Source organism: Phalaenopsis equestris, unplaced genomic scaffold, assembly GCF_001263595.1.
Source record: "Phalaenopsis equestris unplaced genomic scaffold, ASM126359v1 Scaffold000237, whole genome shotgun sequence".
Taxonomy (NCBI): Eukaryota; Viridiplantae; Streptophyta; class Magnoliopsida; order Asparagales; family Orchidaceae; genus Phalaenopsis; species Phalaenopsis equestris.
In genome coordinates this window covers 1266817-1285478 of record NW_018164679.1, presented here as the reverse complement: position 1 = coordinate 1285478, position 18662 = coordinate 1266817, and the positions used below count along the sequence as shown (strand labels likewise).

Below are 18662 nucleotides of genomic sequence, written 5' to 3'. Positions count from 1 at the left end.
AAAGATAAACCTAAAATTTCTTCTTCATTCTCATACCATGAGAAACCTCTTCAAAAATCCTCTTGGTATCCTCTTAGCGCAAACATTTCATCATTTATGCTACCGTGAATACGAAAATCTAACATACCTTCCTCTTGGTGAATTGGTTCTATAATGCTATGCAACTCAATAATTTTTGTTGGTTTATTCTTCATAGCTACAACCCAATCAACTTTATCTCTTACTCTATAAGGCATTGAAGGTAATAAACCTATGTAGTTTTGTGTGCCAGAACAAATAGATCATACTTCGCGTATCGTCAGTTTATTTTGGCTTCGATGATATCATAAGACATAAGTGTTCAAGTTCCTCGATTTAGAATAGGACCGAATCACTGACAGCTGATTAAGTATACATTGTAGCTGACATTACCTGGATATTGCAATTGACTTACTTCACCAAGTACAATGTAATAACTAATTTCGCTATCGGTGTGTATATTTCTTTTAACAACAACACCATGGTTATATATTTTGTTCCTTTCACACCAAGAACTTGTGTGGAATCTATAACCGTTTACATCAAATATCTTCTATATAGTAACGCTGCGATTAGGCCTTCAAGCAAGGTTTAATAATCTCTGATATGTGATTCTGTTAGTTCTATTGTGAACCTATAAAAATTTAAGAGGTACTATTAGTATAATTTTAAATGTGACGATTATATACGTACATGTGATTTGAAGAGTTGCTTCTGCGTATTATGTTGGAAATTCTGTTTCGACCTTCTTGTTTATCAAACATTCATCTTGCATGTTCTAGCTGTCAATAAATAATCAGCTTACAACATTGTCATTTGTATTTTCGAATAAGTTAGTATATAGATAACTTTCTCAATAATAAACAGTGTTAAGTTTGGGGACCGTGAATCTTATTGTATAAATGGATTGACTTCATCACAGTTCATCAGAACATACAATGCAGTTGACCGAATCTTTTTATCGCTTTGATATTGTGTACCATGCCTCCCTGATGACTCACCTGATATTTGATATACGTATAGTTCTGGCTGTGAGAGCATCTCAACTACAATGTCTTTGAATGCCTTGCTCAAAATAATAAGAGAAGAAAATTATGGTCTCCTGCAACAGATATGCTTCGCATATCGATCCATCTAGATTTGCTTTATTCTTAACTGTTTTTTTATTTTATTTAAAAATTTGCAGCACAATGGCATTTTATATTGATTATGGTGGTCGTTTAGTGTGAAATAAAATGCTACTCGCGATGTATGCGTTAGGAAGATATATCTCTCAAAGGAATACATCCATCTATACAGGCAGATGCTTCATAGAGTCAAGGAAATCAGGAGGAGATATCCGCTCAAGTTTACATAGTAATAGGGAAATACTCGTATAAGATGTCTTAACGAGTCAAAATTCAGTGTCCCTGCACACAACTCTGAAGAATATACTGACTTTGATCAATGGGTCAAGCACCTGCTTCGACAACGCATAAAATGCAATAAGATAATAAACACTGCAGAAATGTATGACGGCCATGACTCTCCATGCCAAATACCTTCCTCTTTCCCAAGTCAAAACAACGGCTTAAATTTGAAACACAACCATTGAAAAACTTCAGAGAATTCACCCACTCAAATATTATTCTCCATTGATCTAGTGTATGACTATGCAATTTTGAGCTTTATTAATTTATCTGCATTTGTTTCCTGAAGTTATAATGTCTTCCTTTCGCAATACTCTTTCAGGTTCATTCTAGCTTTCATTCTCTTTTGTTTACCCTTAATATCCATCACAGTATTGAAGATGCTATCAAAAAAATTTTTCTCAATATGCATAATATCGAGATAATATCTAATCAGATTAATTTTTCAGTACGAAAGATCGCAAAATATACTCCAGTTAGTCCAGTTGCGTGACATTGAAATTAGGAATATGAGTTTAAGCTAACAGTAGTCTCTCGGTGATTTTTGATATTTCACTGATCATTTGCAATATTTCAACTCCAATTTTCCTAAGGGGCGGACTTGATCTTTCAACCCTGTTTTTGAAGAATACTTCTATGTTCCTTCTAAATGGGCGATCGCAACCTAAAAAACTTTGATGACAATCAAACTAGCTATTTTTCCTTCCATGATTTAGACTAAATGCTTTTGTCATATCCATGTAGTAAGGACAAACCAATTTCCCAGTTGTGCTTCAACTAGCTAGCATCCCATGTGACGGAAAATCACTAATTATCCACATAAGAGCCGCCCTCATTTGAAAATTCTATTTCTTATCAATGTCATAAGCAAGCACACCCGTCTCCCATAACATTTGAAACTCTTCAATCAAAAGTTGTAAGTAGACATCAATTTTTGCATTGAGGGTATGTCAACCTGATATGATCAACGTCAGAAATAAGAATGACAATCATGCACATATCGTTTGTCTTTTTTAATAATGTTGCTACCTGATTGAATGTTTTTTTGCATTGAGGGTATGTCAACCTGATATGATCAACGTCAGAAATAAGAATGACAATCATGCACATATCGTTTGTCTTTTTTAATAATGTTGCTACCTATTTCAACTCAAATATTATTCTCCATTGATCTAGTGTATGACATCAAATTGTACAACCTAATGATTACTGACCAGCATGAGTAAGGGGTTGCGGCGTGACTGTACGGGTTGAAGCCATCTACACATAACCCAAGCCTGACATTACGTGTTTCGGCTATAAATTCCGGGTAAGTACGATCAAAATGTCTCTAGGCCTCACCATGTGACGGATGACTTTTTGAATTAGCATTAATAGATCCAATATTTTGTCAAATCTTATGAGATTTTGTATGCATAGAAGTGAACAATCTCTGAAGCCTGTGTATGTGCGCACAATAAAAGAGACACTTGTATGAAATATTTTTCTAATTTTTTACTCTTTTGCCCCCTTCGTTTGAATCAGCCCGCATCACAAAATTGGCAAGTCTTCTTGATTGCATCATCTTGTAATATATCATGCACTCATTAACACAACAATCGATCTTCTCAGTTTTTAGCATTATCTTTGAAACTAGCTTTTTAGTTTTATACAGTTCATCCTACACTAAATTCCCTGTAGCGTTTGTCTTTTTTAATAATGTTGCTACCTGATTGAATGTTTTTCTGGGCATGTTAAAATCAGATTTAATGCTAAACTTTCTCAGTGCTACTTATAATTCTGTATGTGTAGTGCAATAATCTCATAAAGGTTGTTGTGCAGTGTTCAATAAGTCATAGAACTGTTGTGATTTATTATTCAGTATTTTAGTTTTTTTATTAAACGCTCGCAACAAATTAAACTCTTTGAGCATCGTGAACCTTTTCTTCATATGTGTCAGGATCTTGTTCATCTGCAGAAGGAGCATAACTTGTTGAGACACTTCTTTGATTGAATTGAACTTTTGGTTCTTCCTCACAATGTATAGTCCAATACCAAAATTTAGGTTTGAATCTCTTGCGGTAAAAATCCAACTTTTAACTTCTTCAGGTTGCAGATATGCTTAATTTTTGTGCTTCACACAAAAACACCAGAACTTACTCTCAGAATGATAGATGGACAACTGTGATGCCACTTGCACGAATTTTTCAACTCCATTTAAGAACTCATAAGTTAGCATTTTTATTTCTGGAAATAATCTATTATACATCTAAGCTCTCAAATTAGAGATATTCATATATAGCATAGATGTAGTTTTATAGATTAGTATAAATAGAAATCAGGTGTACATAATACAATAATAAACATCCACTCTCCTGCACATTATCTTTTTTACAGTTTCACAAACACACTACAAACAACCAACCTACAAATTGGTAAGGGAGTGACTCTCACTAAACATTTTGGTGAACTTTAAATTAAGTGATATTGGACTTGTTGGATTCATTTCATTAACATGTTTCTTTCTACCATACAACAACAACAACAAAACATCAATGGATGTAAGCTCTATAGATGCGGTATTATAATCTCTATACAACAACAACAAGCCTTTATGCTAATAAGTGGGGTCGGCTACATAATCTCTTTTCTCTATTGACCGTTATGAAGTGTCATATTTTCATTTAATTCTTATATATTAAGATCATTTTCTTATACAATATGCCTAAGTCCTTTTCTATCTATCTCTACCTTTCTTTAAAAATGTCGATTTTAGGACATCTACTCTTCTAACCAGATCATCAAATGGTCGACGTTTAATATGATCAAATATCTAAGATGACTCTCTCTAATCTTGTCTGCCACTGGAGCTACAATAACTTTTTCACGGATACATATTCATCTTGCATTTTGTCTCTAAGTTTCAAGCCACTCGTCCACCAAAGCATTCAGATCTCCACAACACTTAACTTAGTTTTATGCTTCTCTTTCATAGGCCAACTTTCTACGGCATAAAGCATTGCATGCAGGTTTCATCACCATCTTATAATATTTTCTTTTTAGTTTAAGCGGCACTTTTCTATCACACAATAGGCTTGATGCTTTCCTCCACTTCAACTATCCATCCAACTTGCATTCTACTAATAACATTCACATCTTTATCACCGTCACTTCGAAAAATAGACTCGAGACATCTAAAATGTTCACTCATTCTAATGATTTGATCACCTACAACACCACCGCTAGATTTACTACAAACAAATTTATAATCCATGCATTCAGATTTAGTTCTACTCAAACGAAGGCCTTTAGCGATAATGTTAACCATCCATAAACATTGTAATAGAGAAAAATAAAACCTCAAATCCTATGGCAAAGCTAAGGACAAACGCAAGAATAGGCAAATATCACAAATTTATCCGCCAAATGATCAAGAAATCCATCCATAACTCACAATGATTAAATCAAATAAGAAAGCCTTGTCATTAGATTAAAAGAGAGGAAGAAGATCATGCTTACAACTCAAATGGTTGAGGGAGAAAGGGAGATGTGTTTTGGCTGCCACGAGAGGGAGCAAGAGCGAGCTGTCGGAGCACGATGGCCAACGACGATGGTGAGGGGGACGACAATGGCGAGATGACGACGACCGATGACATTGTAGTAACAAGAAGGGTGTTTGGCTGTCGCGAAAGGGAGCAGAAGCGAGAGCGAGAGCTGTGGGGCACAAAAATGAAAATTGATTGCAAGGGCGCGGGATAACAATTTTAGGTCTTGTGCATCAACTTTTCCGTCGACTTTGCGTCGGATTTTTTCAATGCTCTTAAGTGACAGTTTGCGTCGGCTTTTTTGGATGCAAATCCGTCTTAAAAACTCTTGCAACATAATAGTAAATTTCGCTGCTTCTGAGTACTCATTTGCGTCGAATTATCAGGGGCAAATCCGACAATTTTTGCCGCAAATAACAATACATATTTTTCGCCGAAAAATGGTCGGAATTCCGACGTAAATAGTTGCGTCAAAAAATTTCGACGCTACTTATTTTCATGTAGTGGAAGTGTATGCATTTTCTTGTTTACTTGTGTTTTAATATCCAATAGTCTAGAGGCAAGATCAATGACAAGACTTGTTGCATCTTTGGCATTCCCATTTTTTCTCTTTCTCTTACCTTGGTCTCTTACACATTATTTGATTTAAGATTAAAAAGGTAGAACATTTTATGGCATGGGCTCTGAAACGTCATACATTTGTTTCTTGTGAGTGTTTTGTTGTCATTTTGGGTTAAATTTTTAGAAGATAGATTGGATTCTATATAAGACACCACCTGGAGATTTCACCCTCAATTTGTGAGGATTTTTGATCTAATGCTTCCCATAGGTGTAGGCTCTTATGCTTTATTATATTTGTCGATAATGAGAGTAACTTTCGATTGAAGTAAATCATTAGGCACTAAATATCCAGTGTATGATATCAATAATTAGGGTTTTAGACTAGTGAAATTTATTGTTGTGAGCTGTGCGGATGGTGGGAAAAAGGGTGTGATATCGGAGTTAACCCAAACAGTGATATAGAAGAATCAAATATTATTACTAAATTCAGAATTGGAGAAATGCAATCACAAAAGCAAATAGAAATAGCAACATACATGACACAAAGACAATTAGGATTATATCCGAAGGGGTGGTGGTGATGGTCGGTGAGGGGCTAAAAGGTAGCAGATGGTGGAAAAGGGTGGTTCACAAGTAGAAATGGCAAGGAGACAGTTTCCCAGGCTCTAGACAACAAACAAGCTGCTGGAATTGATGCGGGAAGGCTGTTCAGATAAGCAACAGCCCAGGAGCTAGTGATGCGGGGTTGGCGGCAGCAAGGGGGGAGGGGAGGAGCGGTTGAGAAGGCAGGAACAGCAGTGGGCGGCTATCCTCAGGGCATTGTGATGAAGTATAACACCTGCTGGAGTGGATTTTGAGGAGTGGCAGCTAGTAGGGGGCGGAGGGACATTAGGAAAACAGCAGGTGCTGTTTTCCGGATGGCGGCAGCGATATGGATGGCTAGGTTGCAGGTGAAACAGACGGCAGCTGGAACTGCAGAAAATAGCTATCAGATGCTGTCTTGGGCAGCTACGGCGAGCAAAGCGAACGACAACAGCAAAAGGATGGACGTGGGAACAAGAAAAGTCCGAGATAACCACTCCCATGTGAACTGGATGCAACCGAAGCACCTCTCGGCCCTTGGGAGCGAACCATCATCTTGGAACGAGATGCAATCCAAACACCACTTGCCTTTAGAAACAATCCTGGCAGGGGAAAAATTGGACGCTGACGACTATCCTAATAGGAACTAACATAAAAACTGACCCTCCAAAACCCTAATGCAATACATATTTAGGAAAATACTAGAAAGGAAAGAAACAAAAACTTAAAATTTTCAGAAAATAAAATAAAACATAAACAAAGTCAATTCGACAATGTGAATTCTTGTTGGTGGAAGTAGCGGATTGCAGTATTTGCAGAACCGCAATACCGCTACTGTAGTAACTTGCTTTTGTCCCCCACAGCAGGGTGATAAATTCAATCAAAATCCCATGATTCCATCTTTCTGAATTATAATGGACCATGATCTACATTGTCAAGGGGAGAGTATTGACCCAACCTAACCGATTAATCCTTCCTTATCAGCAGTCATGAGTTTTGGACGGCCTTGCAAACTTGTGGATATTTGTATGGAGGGACAATTTTAAGTTGACCATACTTTTTGCCTCATCAAATGTATCCTAATGATTCACATGTCAAGTGGTAGAACTTTTGTGGAACATATGGGTTGCAACTATAAGTATAATATAATATTGTCATTTTGTAGTCACTCTGTTGGAAGGCTCAAATTTTAACTAATATTTTTTTGGTAGCCATTTTATAACTAAATCATATAGACGGAGGCCACCGATTACATCCTTACTAGCATAGATCTATGAGAGTTAATATAAAAATGCTTGTGATATGATATTAGTTCTCTTTGAGCGTAGTTCATCATAAATTTGCAATATGGGGTAGATATGAAGGACAAGTCTTGAAATTCATTTCACAATAAAGAAGTATGCACATTTCAAAGGATTGAATGTCTATTGATTAGCAAAGTTCTCGACGAACATTTCAAAATTCTACAAAAGCGTTTATATTACTTTGAAATGAGGGGAAAGTGTAATCTTGAAAATTTGTTCAAGACATGGAAACATTCTTTTTCATACGTGTTAATACTAATTAACCTTCAGTATACATTACTCTCAGGAATGTCTTTTGAATATTGTTTCTTGGTAACTCCCTCAAGGAGAATTTTTTCTTTTTCATACGTGTTAATACTAATTAACCTTCACTATACATTACTCTCAGGAATGTCTTTTGATTATTGTTTCTTGGTAACTCCCTCAAGGAGAATTTCTGTTGGTAAGTCCACAATTTTTCTTGGTCACCCTTAGGTCCTCTTGGATTTCCACATAACATCACAATTACTTGGTTGTACTTCAAGTGCTATTTTTGATAATATTTATGTTGTCATTAAAAATTTATTAAAGATTATTAATCTTGCTAATTAAGTTTAATTAAATATAATTAATGTTAAGTAAAAAAATAGAAATGTTCCACATGCAATTTTACGAACCTATTCCTTCATGCTTCTCTTGGCCCCCTTTTAAAATCGCAATTTAAATTAGCCCCACTCTTCTTCTATTACTTCTAGAAACCACAAAACTCATGCTCTTTCCCCCTTGCTCTATTTTATATTTGAACCGCACGAACTCTCGCAATCTTCCTCTTGCTCCTCACTCGATCTCCTTCGCACGTTCTTTTGCCTCTTTTGCTACCGCTCTCCCTATGTTCATCAACTCAGGCCCCCTGCACCGAAACTGTTTGCCCACTTCTCACTTACGCCTCATGCTACAATGCCCGGCTTGTTCTACCTCCATGTCCCTTTTTCCGCTCCTACTGCAAACTGAAACCCATCTCATTCTTATTGCTCTATTTCACATGTGACAAGAACCTGGAAATCCACTAGACAGAAACCCATATCATTCTCTCTCCCGCTCTCTCTTTACACGAGACTTTGAAGCTTTCTTTTTCCTTGATTGCTGGCCTCGACCGAACCCCCTTTCACTTGTTTTGCACGGCAGAGAAACCCATCTTATTTCTATCTGTTCGAATCTGTAGCAACTCTTCATGCACAAAACCAGTAGAGAAACCTGTCTGATATGTATGTTGGAGGGGGAGATATTTATAAATGACAAAAAAAGAGAGAAAGAGAGTTGTATTTTTTGTTTTGCATTTTGCCACCGTCGCCGTTGCTTGCTCGAAAAAGAAGTGATTTTCTTTTATACTCATTCGAGAAAATTTTACCTGTATGAGGAAATTTGAGTACTTGTTTGAAGAATTTAAGTACCGTTCAAGGAAATTTGTGTACTCATTTGGAAAGAAAATAATAAAAAGCAAGAGAGTTTTAAAATGCACATTCGAGGAAACTTGAGTACTTGTCCAAGGAATTAAATACCGTTCAGGGAAAATTTGAGTACTCATTTTAAGATTTATTTTTAAAATAAGGAAATTTAATTACTCAAGTTTTGGTAAACTTGAGTACCTTTTCAGGGAAATTTAGTATCAGTTTGGGAAAATGTGTGCTTGTGTTTAGCTTTTTGCAAATTAATTGAAGGCCCGACGTGTCTTTAAAAATCAGTGGGTTGGAAGACTTATTTTCCGTGAAAATATGCATGTGCATTAATATATAAAAAATGTGCAAGAAATATGCATGTATACATTGATAGTGTACAAAAAAGAGACCTGTCATCTATAAGTATAGTACTAAGTTCCCAATCATCATCTACGTGCATCAAAAAATAAAAAAAAAAATGTTAAGGGCGCGCCTGGCGCAAAAATGAGCGACCTTATTACAATCTCCTGGTGTATAACAAAATAGAATTTGTTTAAAGTTCAGGAGGAAAGCAAAATCCAGTGCATCAAGTGGTCTATGCCTCCAAATGTCCCGCTTCATAGTAGATCTCAGAAACTACATAATATTGACATTATCGCCTTCGATGATGATACCCTTCCACGCATGCATCCATGATTGGTAAATGTTCTGGCGAGGATTGATAGCTTGGACCTCAACTTGGGCATTATCCCAATGGTGAAAGTAGTGTCCGGTAGCAATGGGCCCATCTCCTTTCTCATTGCAAATAATGCCTCCCATGCTAGCTGCCCCGGAGAAGAGAACGACACCATCGATGTTCTCTTTAAGCCATCTGAAAAGTTGTTTTCTAGCAACAGTGTCTCACGACACTAACCAATCCATCTTTTAAGACAACTGGGAACACAAACATTCTCTCCAAGGCCACCTAATTGGGGGATATGTCGGGAGATTGCTGAAATTTTGAGATGACTCGAAATTTTGGACTATTTGAACTTGTAAAATAATTTAAAATGTGAAACATTTGGAATTATTAAAATAATTCAACGTGATTGACTACGACATACATGGTTCACAACTTTTGCAGCTCTCGACTCCGACCTCATTGGCCTACGAACATTATCACAGCTCATCATTATGACATATGTGACCAACAATGTCTTACATGGTTCCTAGCTCATGCAGTTCCCAATTTTGGTCTTTATGGCCTATGTACGTTATCACAACTCATCCTCATTGCCTACGTGACCAACTACGATCTACATGATCTACAGCTTATGCAGCGTGCGACTCCAACCTTGGTGACCTATAAGCATCATCACGACTAACATCTACGACCTATGTGACCAATTCAATGTTTGATGAATTAGCCAGTTCTAATATCGATCAATTTTTAATTTTTTGATCTTTATTGGATTACTAAAAATAAAATATTTATATTACGACTAGATAAAAATATTTAAATTTTGTTAGGAGTAAAATTTACTAAATTAGAACAATGTATCTTGAATTGATAAAAATATCGTTATTATCATTATTACATTATTTAGTTATGTTAATATAATTTAAATATCTATTATGTCAATTCATTCTTCAGTTATGTTAATATAATTTAAATATCTATTATGTCATTTGATTCATTCTTTGATTTAATTTTGGCTGAACAGTTAAACCCAAAACTTTTGTTTGTAGTTCAGTGTTCGACCCAATTTTAACAACTTTGGAGGTGTCTACGCCGAGCAACAAGGTGGGTAAGTTCATTAACAAGATATATGACTTGAAGAGATCCTCGAATGAGCATAAGCATAAGCTGAGTATTATTAAAGATACAGTTAAGTCCATAAAAATATCTTAATCATTGGAAAAAGCTACAAACTTGACGCTTGACATGGTGATTTATACCTTATCGAGTTGGGTATCCCTTACCAGAGGAATTATTAGATGCCAAGATCTTTGAAATCAAGGAAAACTGTGCACCAATGTTGCTCAAGGATGCCCTAAAGAACTTGTCAGCGATGGAGAGAATCATAGACCAAGTGAGAAGGATGGGTTGTGCTCCTTGAGAGAGTTTGGACGAATGTTGAGTGCTTAAGGATAGAGAGAAGGCCATTCCACCACTAATCAACTCTTATTTTTGATAGGCTTGATTTGTTTTTTTCCCTTATTTGTTAAAAGAATTTCATGACTTTTTTAATAAATGAAAATTTTGACGTTTGTTTAATCCCTGATTTGGGACCTTGTGATTGAAAATGCTTGATGTTATCGTTTATTCTCATACAAAATAAATGATAGAGTGGCTTTGCATGATCATCGAGAGACTTGTGTGCAGGAATGTGAATGAATTCGAGAGGATATCTTCGTCGGCTTCACAGATAGGGTGTGGTCTTGTTTCTGCCCTTCGTAGATGTTGTTGTGCGAATTATTAGTTCAATTTTAACTTTTTGAGCCATTTTTCTTATAGAGCTTCATGTTTCGATTGTTGTTTTGATCATGTGTTGGCTGGTTTGGTCATTTGAAGATGTTAATGATCACTTCTTTCTCTTAAGCTAGCTACCTTGTTACCTCAAAGAGTAGGATGCCTCAAAATGAGCTATGATAAATTAAATGTGAAATTGTTAAGGATATACATGAATTCCTAGAATAGGGGCGATTTCATTTATTGGTGTTATTTATATATGTTAAATAAGGCATTTGTAGGCTATGATTGGTTATTAGAAGTTTTTTTGTAACACTGTCATTGCTGGTCCCAAGTTCGGATGTGAAAAGTAGAAGGTTGCATTAGGTAATCGACAACCAGCGTAAAACTTATCGAAATAAAACCATAACATGAATCCTTTTGAATATTTTGTAAGTACTGAGGCGTCCCCTGGAAGCGGCGCGCTATATTGCCTGAATATAGTGAAAAGTATCTACACCGGCGCCCAGGTATAGTTTCAAATAAGGGTATCTACACCGGCGCCCAGGTATAGTTTCAAATAAGTAAGGATTCACACGTTACGAACCGATGCGAGTAAAGAAGTTAGTTGATGTAACTAATGAAACTAATATTATGATAAGATTTTGAATTATGATAAGGTTTTGAAATATAGGTACTCTCAATGGTAAATTAATGTAATTAATTTATATTATGATATATAGAAAGATTAATATCTTATGGGTTGAAGAAAAGACTTAGGAGATTGATAACTTAGGTTTTAAACTTTGGTATTATGTGAAAAGTCGCACTAGAATTGATGTAGGTGTAATTATAGATAAGAGTTTGAAAGATAATGTTGTAAAAAATAATAGAGTTGGAGATAGAATAATAGCCCTTAAGATTATTTTTTATACTAAGATTTTTAATATTATAAGTGTTTATGCTCCTCAAGTAGGTATGGATATAGAGTCTAAAAATAAATTCTGGAATGACTTAGAAGATTTAATAGAAATGATACCTCTTGAAGAAAGAATTTTTATTAGAGGAGATTTAAATGGACATGTCAGTAGAGTAATAGAAGATTTCAGAAATATTTATGGTGGCTACGGTTTTGGAGTGTCTAATGAAGAGTTGTTGTTTGTTGTTGTTGTATGATTTATTATTACTAATAATTATTCAAGAAAAAAGATGAGCACCTTATTACTTATAAGAATGGATTTAATAAAACACAAATTGATTGTTTTCTTATGAGAAGAAGAGATCGTCGAGATTGTAAAGATTGTATAGTCATTTCAAGTGAGAATTTAAGTACCCTACATCGATTATTAGTTCTAGATTTTAAGATGAAGATTTGTAAAATAAATAATACTAGGACACTTCATCATAGAATTATATGGGGGAATCTAAAAAACAGAAATAAAATTATTATTTTTGAGTAAAATTCAAATTTTCAAATTTTGGGATGTTAACAAACACCATTAAACAAGTAGCAAAAGATGTATTTAAATAATCAAAAGAAAAATTTCTATAAATAAAAATAATTGACATTAAACTCTTTAATATTATTTTAAAAACTAAAAACTTGCTTGAGGAGTGGAGGAAGAGTATTTTGATCCCCATTTTTAAGAATAAAGGAGATGCACAAGAGTATGCAAATTATAAAGGAATTTATTTAATGTGTCATACTTTAAAATTATAGGAGAGAGTAATTGAACATATGTTAAGACGTATTATAAAAATTTCTCATAATCAATTTGGATTTATGTCGCGTAGGTCTACCATTGAAGCTATACATTTATTGGGAGGTTTGATGGAGAAGTTCAGAGATAATAAGGAGGATTTACATTTAATTAAAAAGCTTACGATAAGGTTCAAAGAGATATCCTTTAGAGAGTTCTTGAGAAGAAAGGTGCTGATATGAATTATATTCAAGTCATCAAAGATATGTATACTAGAGGTGTTACTTGTGTTTGAATTGATGGAGGATTGACCAAGTATTTTACTATTTCTGTTAAATTACATCATTTCTATTGGATTACATCAGGAATCGACTTTAAGCCCGTATATTTTTGCTTTAGTTAAGGATGGTCTTACTAGACATTTACAGGAGGATTTACCTTGGTGTATGTTTTTTGCTGATGATATCCTTCTCGTGGATAAGACGAGAGTAAAAATCCAAGAAAAACTTGAACTATAAAGGTCTACTATAGGCCTTCATTTGAGTAGAATTAAAACTGAATACATGGCGAACCCTAGCCTCTGCCACGGTAATCTCACGCTCGAAGAGTTCGCTCCATTTCGTCTTCCATCATCTTCGACTGTCTCGTCGAGCTGCGCACACCAATCTAATCCGTCTTCGACTGTTTCGTCAAGTTGTGTCTTCTGCTCGCCATCTTGCAGGTGCCTGAAGACGACAAACTATTCGCACGTCATCTCCTAAACGACGATGCGCCTCTCTGCTCGCATTCGTCTGCCCGACAGACGTTCTTGTTCGCAGAAGGACGCGGCTGTTCCTGCCCGACAGACGATTTCTTCTCGTATCCTGTTCGCATCTTTGCGGCCCGCCAGACTATTTCTGTCCTGACCATGACCATCTGGTGAGGGAGATGGCCTCGATGCTCCGTTCCTATGCAAATGCTCTTGCCAGCGACTTGCCCTTCCTGCTAGTTCTCCTCCTCCAGATTCAATGTCTGGTTTTGCTATCGGTAAGTCCTGCAATGTTCCAGAATTTTTTCACGAGGCTCTTAAAGGTAGAGGTGATCACACTTTTATTAAAAAACTTGGGAAATTCCTTTATAGTAACCAAAAACTGGAGATCATTAGGAAGGAGTTTGATGCCATGAAATTATTGGGCAGTTGGAACATTGACTTACTTGATGGTAGACATACTTATTCAACTATCTCATGATGTTGATTACACTCGCATTTTCTCTCGAAAAACTATCAAGTTTGATAATCGTTTTATGAAATCTCTGAAGTGGACTGTCGATTTTGATCCAAAAGCGGTGTCCCCTATCATTCCTGTTTGGATAAAGTTTCTGGGGTTAAGATTACATCTGTTCAACATTGAAATCCTCTACTCTTTAGCAACTGCTTACGATAAGTCTCTCAAGGTGGATAATCCTATGCTTGCTGTCACTAGACCCTCTGTGGCTTGTGTGTTAGTTGAGAGTGATATCACTCAATCAGCTCCAGATGAGATACGAATTGATACTATTGACAACGAGTATGTGCAAAAGGTTGAAATGGAATCACATCATCCTTATTGCTCTCATTGTAGTATGTTTGGCTACAACTCTACAATTTGTTATCGTTTGCATCATCATCTAAGGCCGAATATCACTAAAGAACAACCACCTATTATCCCTGTTGAAAAAATGCAACCCAATCCTCTTCACAACACCACAGTTCCTGAGGAAGAACAACGTACTACAGCTACAGATCCAGTTGTGCTTATACCACCCACTGTTGTTGAAGAAGACTCACTTACATGTCAAGACACGCGAGAGTGCTCATTTGATCCAATAACAGAGCATCCGGTATAATATGTAGTTACTTTTAATGTTTAACAATCTGCACATCTCCAACACATACTAAATCTTCAGAAGAGGAATGACAGGTCTATTCTAGGAGGAAGAAAACAAATGGAGGCCGACTCCAGTTCGGGAACATATTGGATGATACATTGGTTACTACTGGCAATGACAATCATCTTACCAACTTATTAGCTTACTCTTTTCCTAGAACCAGAGGCAGAGACAAAACTAAATTGGGTTGCTCTCTAGCCACCTGATACTATGTACTTCAACATTTTTAGGGTTTTTCTTTGTCTCTTATGTAATTTTCAGTATTTTCTAATTTTGGAACTCCTTTTGGTTTTGGTGTGGGCAGGGTGTCATGTTTGGGTCCTCCAACACATTGTATTTGTATCTTTCTTTCTAGTTAATATATTAGCCTTTTTGGGCTTTCAAAAAAAAAAAAAAGATAGATAGATAGGTAAATATTTGGGGCATTTACATACATACCACACAATTCTCATATATTTACATATTAAACACATATACAATGATATTTACATGCACACCACTCAAATATTTAACCTAACATAAAAAATACCATAATTACTGTCTTTTTATAAGTGAGACGCACTTTTTCATTATGACACCAAAGTGTTACAAGCGTAAATATCAAAATTTTGGTGTTTGATATGTAAATACATTAGAATTGTGTGGTAGATCTTTAAGTTCTTCATAACTGAAAGACTTGTTTTTTTTTTTTGCTTGCTGGAAAGAGAAGCAATTTATTGTTGTGAACCATTGAGTTTTAGGATAAATTGATATTGTTAGTTTCTGAATTCTCAATGGGCGTTTTACCTTTTTTTTTTTTTTAATGTGAATTCAGGAAACTGAGCAACTTAAGACTGCATTGCAGAGGGAAATTCAAAATATGGAGGTAATCTTATTCAAATTGATGAATTTCTAAGCTGGAATGTATCCTTGCATTCAGAAAAAGATACTGAAATGTCCATTTGGAAAGTCGTAGCATTTTCATCCTTAATTTTGTTGCATTAATGCTTTTGTAGTGGATGGGAAAAAAAACATATTTATTTTCTTTGCTGCATTTTCTTATCTTTTCTGTTGTAACTTTTTTCTTATTTTCTGGTGCAAGTAATTTTGTTAGTTTTGATTATGGGAAAGACATTGCAGAGGAAAATGTTGTTCGTGCTGTATATATTTTAAATTCAATTCCTATTATGGCGTGTTTTTTTTTTTATTTCTATTTTATATGCAGAGTTTCTTTTATTTTTTGGAACAAGTTTGTCTTTGAATTTTTACAGTTGTTGATTTCTTCTAACAATTCCTATATTGATTTGTTGGGAATATAAACAGAATTAGGATTGGGTTTGCTTTGAAACTCCTCACCCTGATCTTTGTTGGATAACGTACCTTAACTACTGCAAATTCATGTCCAAGTAAGCTTCACGTAAAAAAATATGGGTGTGTTCTACTTCAGCTTTTCTTGTGTTAATTGTTATTTATGATTAAAAAAGTAAATTTGAAGTGTTTTTAGTGTCTTTTTGAATTGTAACATGTTGCATTTTTGTTTTTTTTTTAAATGGGAATAAATTAATCATTTTGCATTGGATTTTTACCCTGATCTCGTATTCCTTCAACTCAAATCTCCTGAAGCCGGTTGGTTAAAGTCTGGTTCCTATTTGAACCTACACAAGCTTTTCTGCATGAAAGGGGCATAGAGCTCTGATAAGGAGTAAATTATCTTTCATTATTGTCTTTTACCTCTTCTCAAGCAGGTTAATTTGACTTGCGGATTCCTTTTTCTTTGTTCATACCTGTTGACTGTGATTATCTTTAATTTACACCTTATTTTACAACTCTAATCATGGTGCCGATTCTCCTTCCTTCCTATCTATTTTTACAATTAATCTATCTTCTTAATTTGCTAGTACATATTTCACTCCTTTTCTTACATTCCAATAAATTATATTTTCTGCTATCTTTAGTGTTACTCGCCTAGTCTATCGTATGTACCGTTTGCTTTCCATTATCCGTAGTGTTATCATACATTTGTCTTGATTTTAATTTTGGTTTTCTACATCTTTTGCATTCCATGCACTCCTACCCAAAGGATACCCCATATGCTCACCTCGCTTGATGCTTCCGCTGCTTGTACTTTGTGCTACCCCGACCAACTGTTGCTACCTTGTTCTTTACTGCTCCACAAAACCACTTCCCCCACTCGTTCTCATGATCTTGCTTCCCGCACCTTGCTCTTCTTGTCGTTGCACAAAGACATTAGTCTTGTTTCGCTTGTTTCCATCCCTAATCCCCTCCTATCGCCTGCACCTTTGTTTCTTTTTATTCATGACACATGCACAACCCCTTGCCATCATTCTCGCCGATCACCATACTACAATTGTTATGCTCCCTTATGTGTCTGTAATTGTATCATCACTCAACTCTTGCGCATAGATGCACACCTTGTGCTATTTTCGAGAATCGATCCACAACAACCATAACAAAATCCTTGTTTCGTTGCGTTCTCGGGAGGCCCACCACAAAGTTCATGCTAACATCAACTCATGGTGCCTCTGTATTGGTAATGAAGTGTATAGTTCTGCACGCTATCCCCTTGTTTTGACCATGCGACAAATCTGACATTGTCTGATGTGTTGCTCCACATCTCTCGTCAGTAAGGGCCAAAAAAGTACTCTCACAAGTGAGAGAGTCTCATCCCTACCAAAATATTGTGCAAGTCTTCCACTGCGGCTTTTCTAAACAATGGACTCCCTCAACAAACGTCTAGGAATACACAACTTAATCAAATAGAACATGTAACCATCAGTTCTGTAACATTGCTCGGTAGGCTTCTTCTGACGCTGCTTGTAGATTTTCCCAAAATCCCCGTCAGTCTCATACAGTTCCTTCACCACCTCAAAGCTCACAACTCAAGTATGCATCAAAGTGATCAGTAAGTGACGACAGCTCGGTGTATCTACTACACGGTTTGGCTCCCCGCTTTGTGCTTAAACACAAACTGAAATGATGCTAGGAACTCTACTCAAGGCGTGTGTCAGCTCTTCAATTTAATTTGGTTGTTCAAGAATCTCAAGGCTTCATGGTCCATGAATAAAGTGAACTCGCTCGTCAGTAGGTAGTGACTTCAGTGCTCAAGAGCTCTCACAATAACATAGAAATCCTTATCGTACGTTGAATATTTCTTCCTAGACTCATTCAACTTCTCATTGAAAAAGACTATGGGGTGACCTCCTTAGCTCGGCACAACTCTTATCCCCACGTTCGATGCATCACACTCTACCTCGAACAACTGATTGAAATCTGATAATGCCAAAACTAATGCCCGAGTCACCTTCTCCTTCAGTGTGTCTAAACTGTTCTGAGCTGCATCTGTCCATTGGAATTTCTCTTCTTTCAAAAGCTCTTTCAGGGGAGTGATGTTACTGAAGCTCCTGATGAATGTCTTGTAAAGACGCTAGTCTTAAAAATTGTCTAAGCTAGGTGAAAGACTACGGTGCGGCTTAACTAATAGCCTCGATCTTTGTAGGATCCATTTGAATGCTTGCACTAGACACGATATAACTAAAAATCATACATTGGTTGTGATAAAGTGGTGCTTCTTTGGTTGGGCATATTGCTTTTCTGCTCGCAACAACTCAAACTTTATTATCGAAGTACATCACCACAAATTTTTCAATGTTGGCCTGGAGCATCGATTCTTCAACCTCATGATTATACTGGGCATATTATACAATCCAAAATGCTTCAATGTCCACTTGTATAGTTCATCTTGGGTCTTGAAAGCGGTATTCCACTCGTCCCTTGGCTCATCTGGATCTGTGAGGTGTGCATATTGCATTA

At 36.0% G+C, this 18662-nt stretch overlaps 1 protein-coding gene across 2 annotated transcripts in view; it reads left to right on the top strand.

Moving 5' to 3' along the window:
• The window catches only part of LOC110023937 (serine/threonine-protein kinase STY46-like), a 63834-nt gene that overhangs the window by 21365 nt on the left and 23807 nt on the right, over nucleotides 1-18662 (top strand). The window contains exon 7 of one of the 2 annotated variants that reach the window (XM_020723597.1): nucleotides 15667-15717. The exons of the other annotated variant lie outside the window; for it this stretch is intronic. Within the exon in view, the coding sequence (XP_020579256.1) occupies nucleotides 15667-15717 (51 nt within the window). The remainder of the gene's footprint in view (nucleotides 1-15666; nucleotides 15718-18662) is intronic. 2 annotated transcript variants of the gene reach the window in all.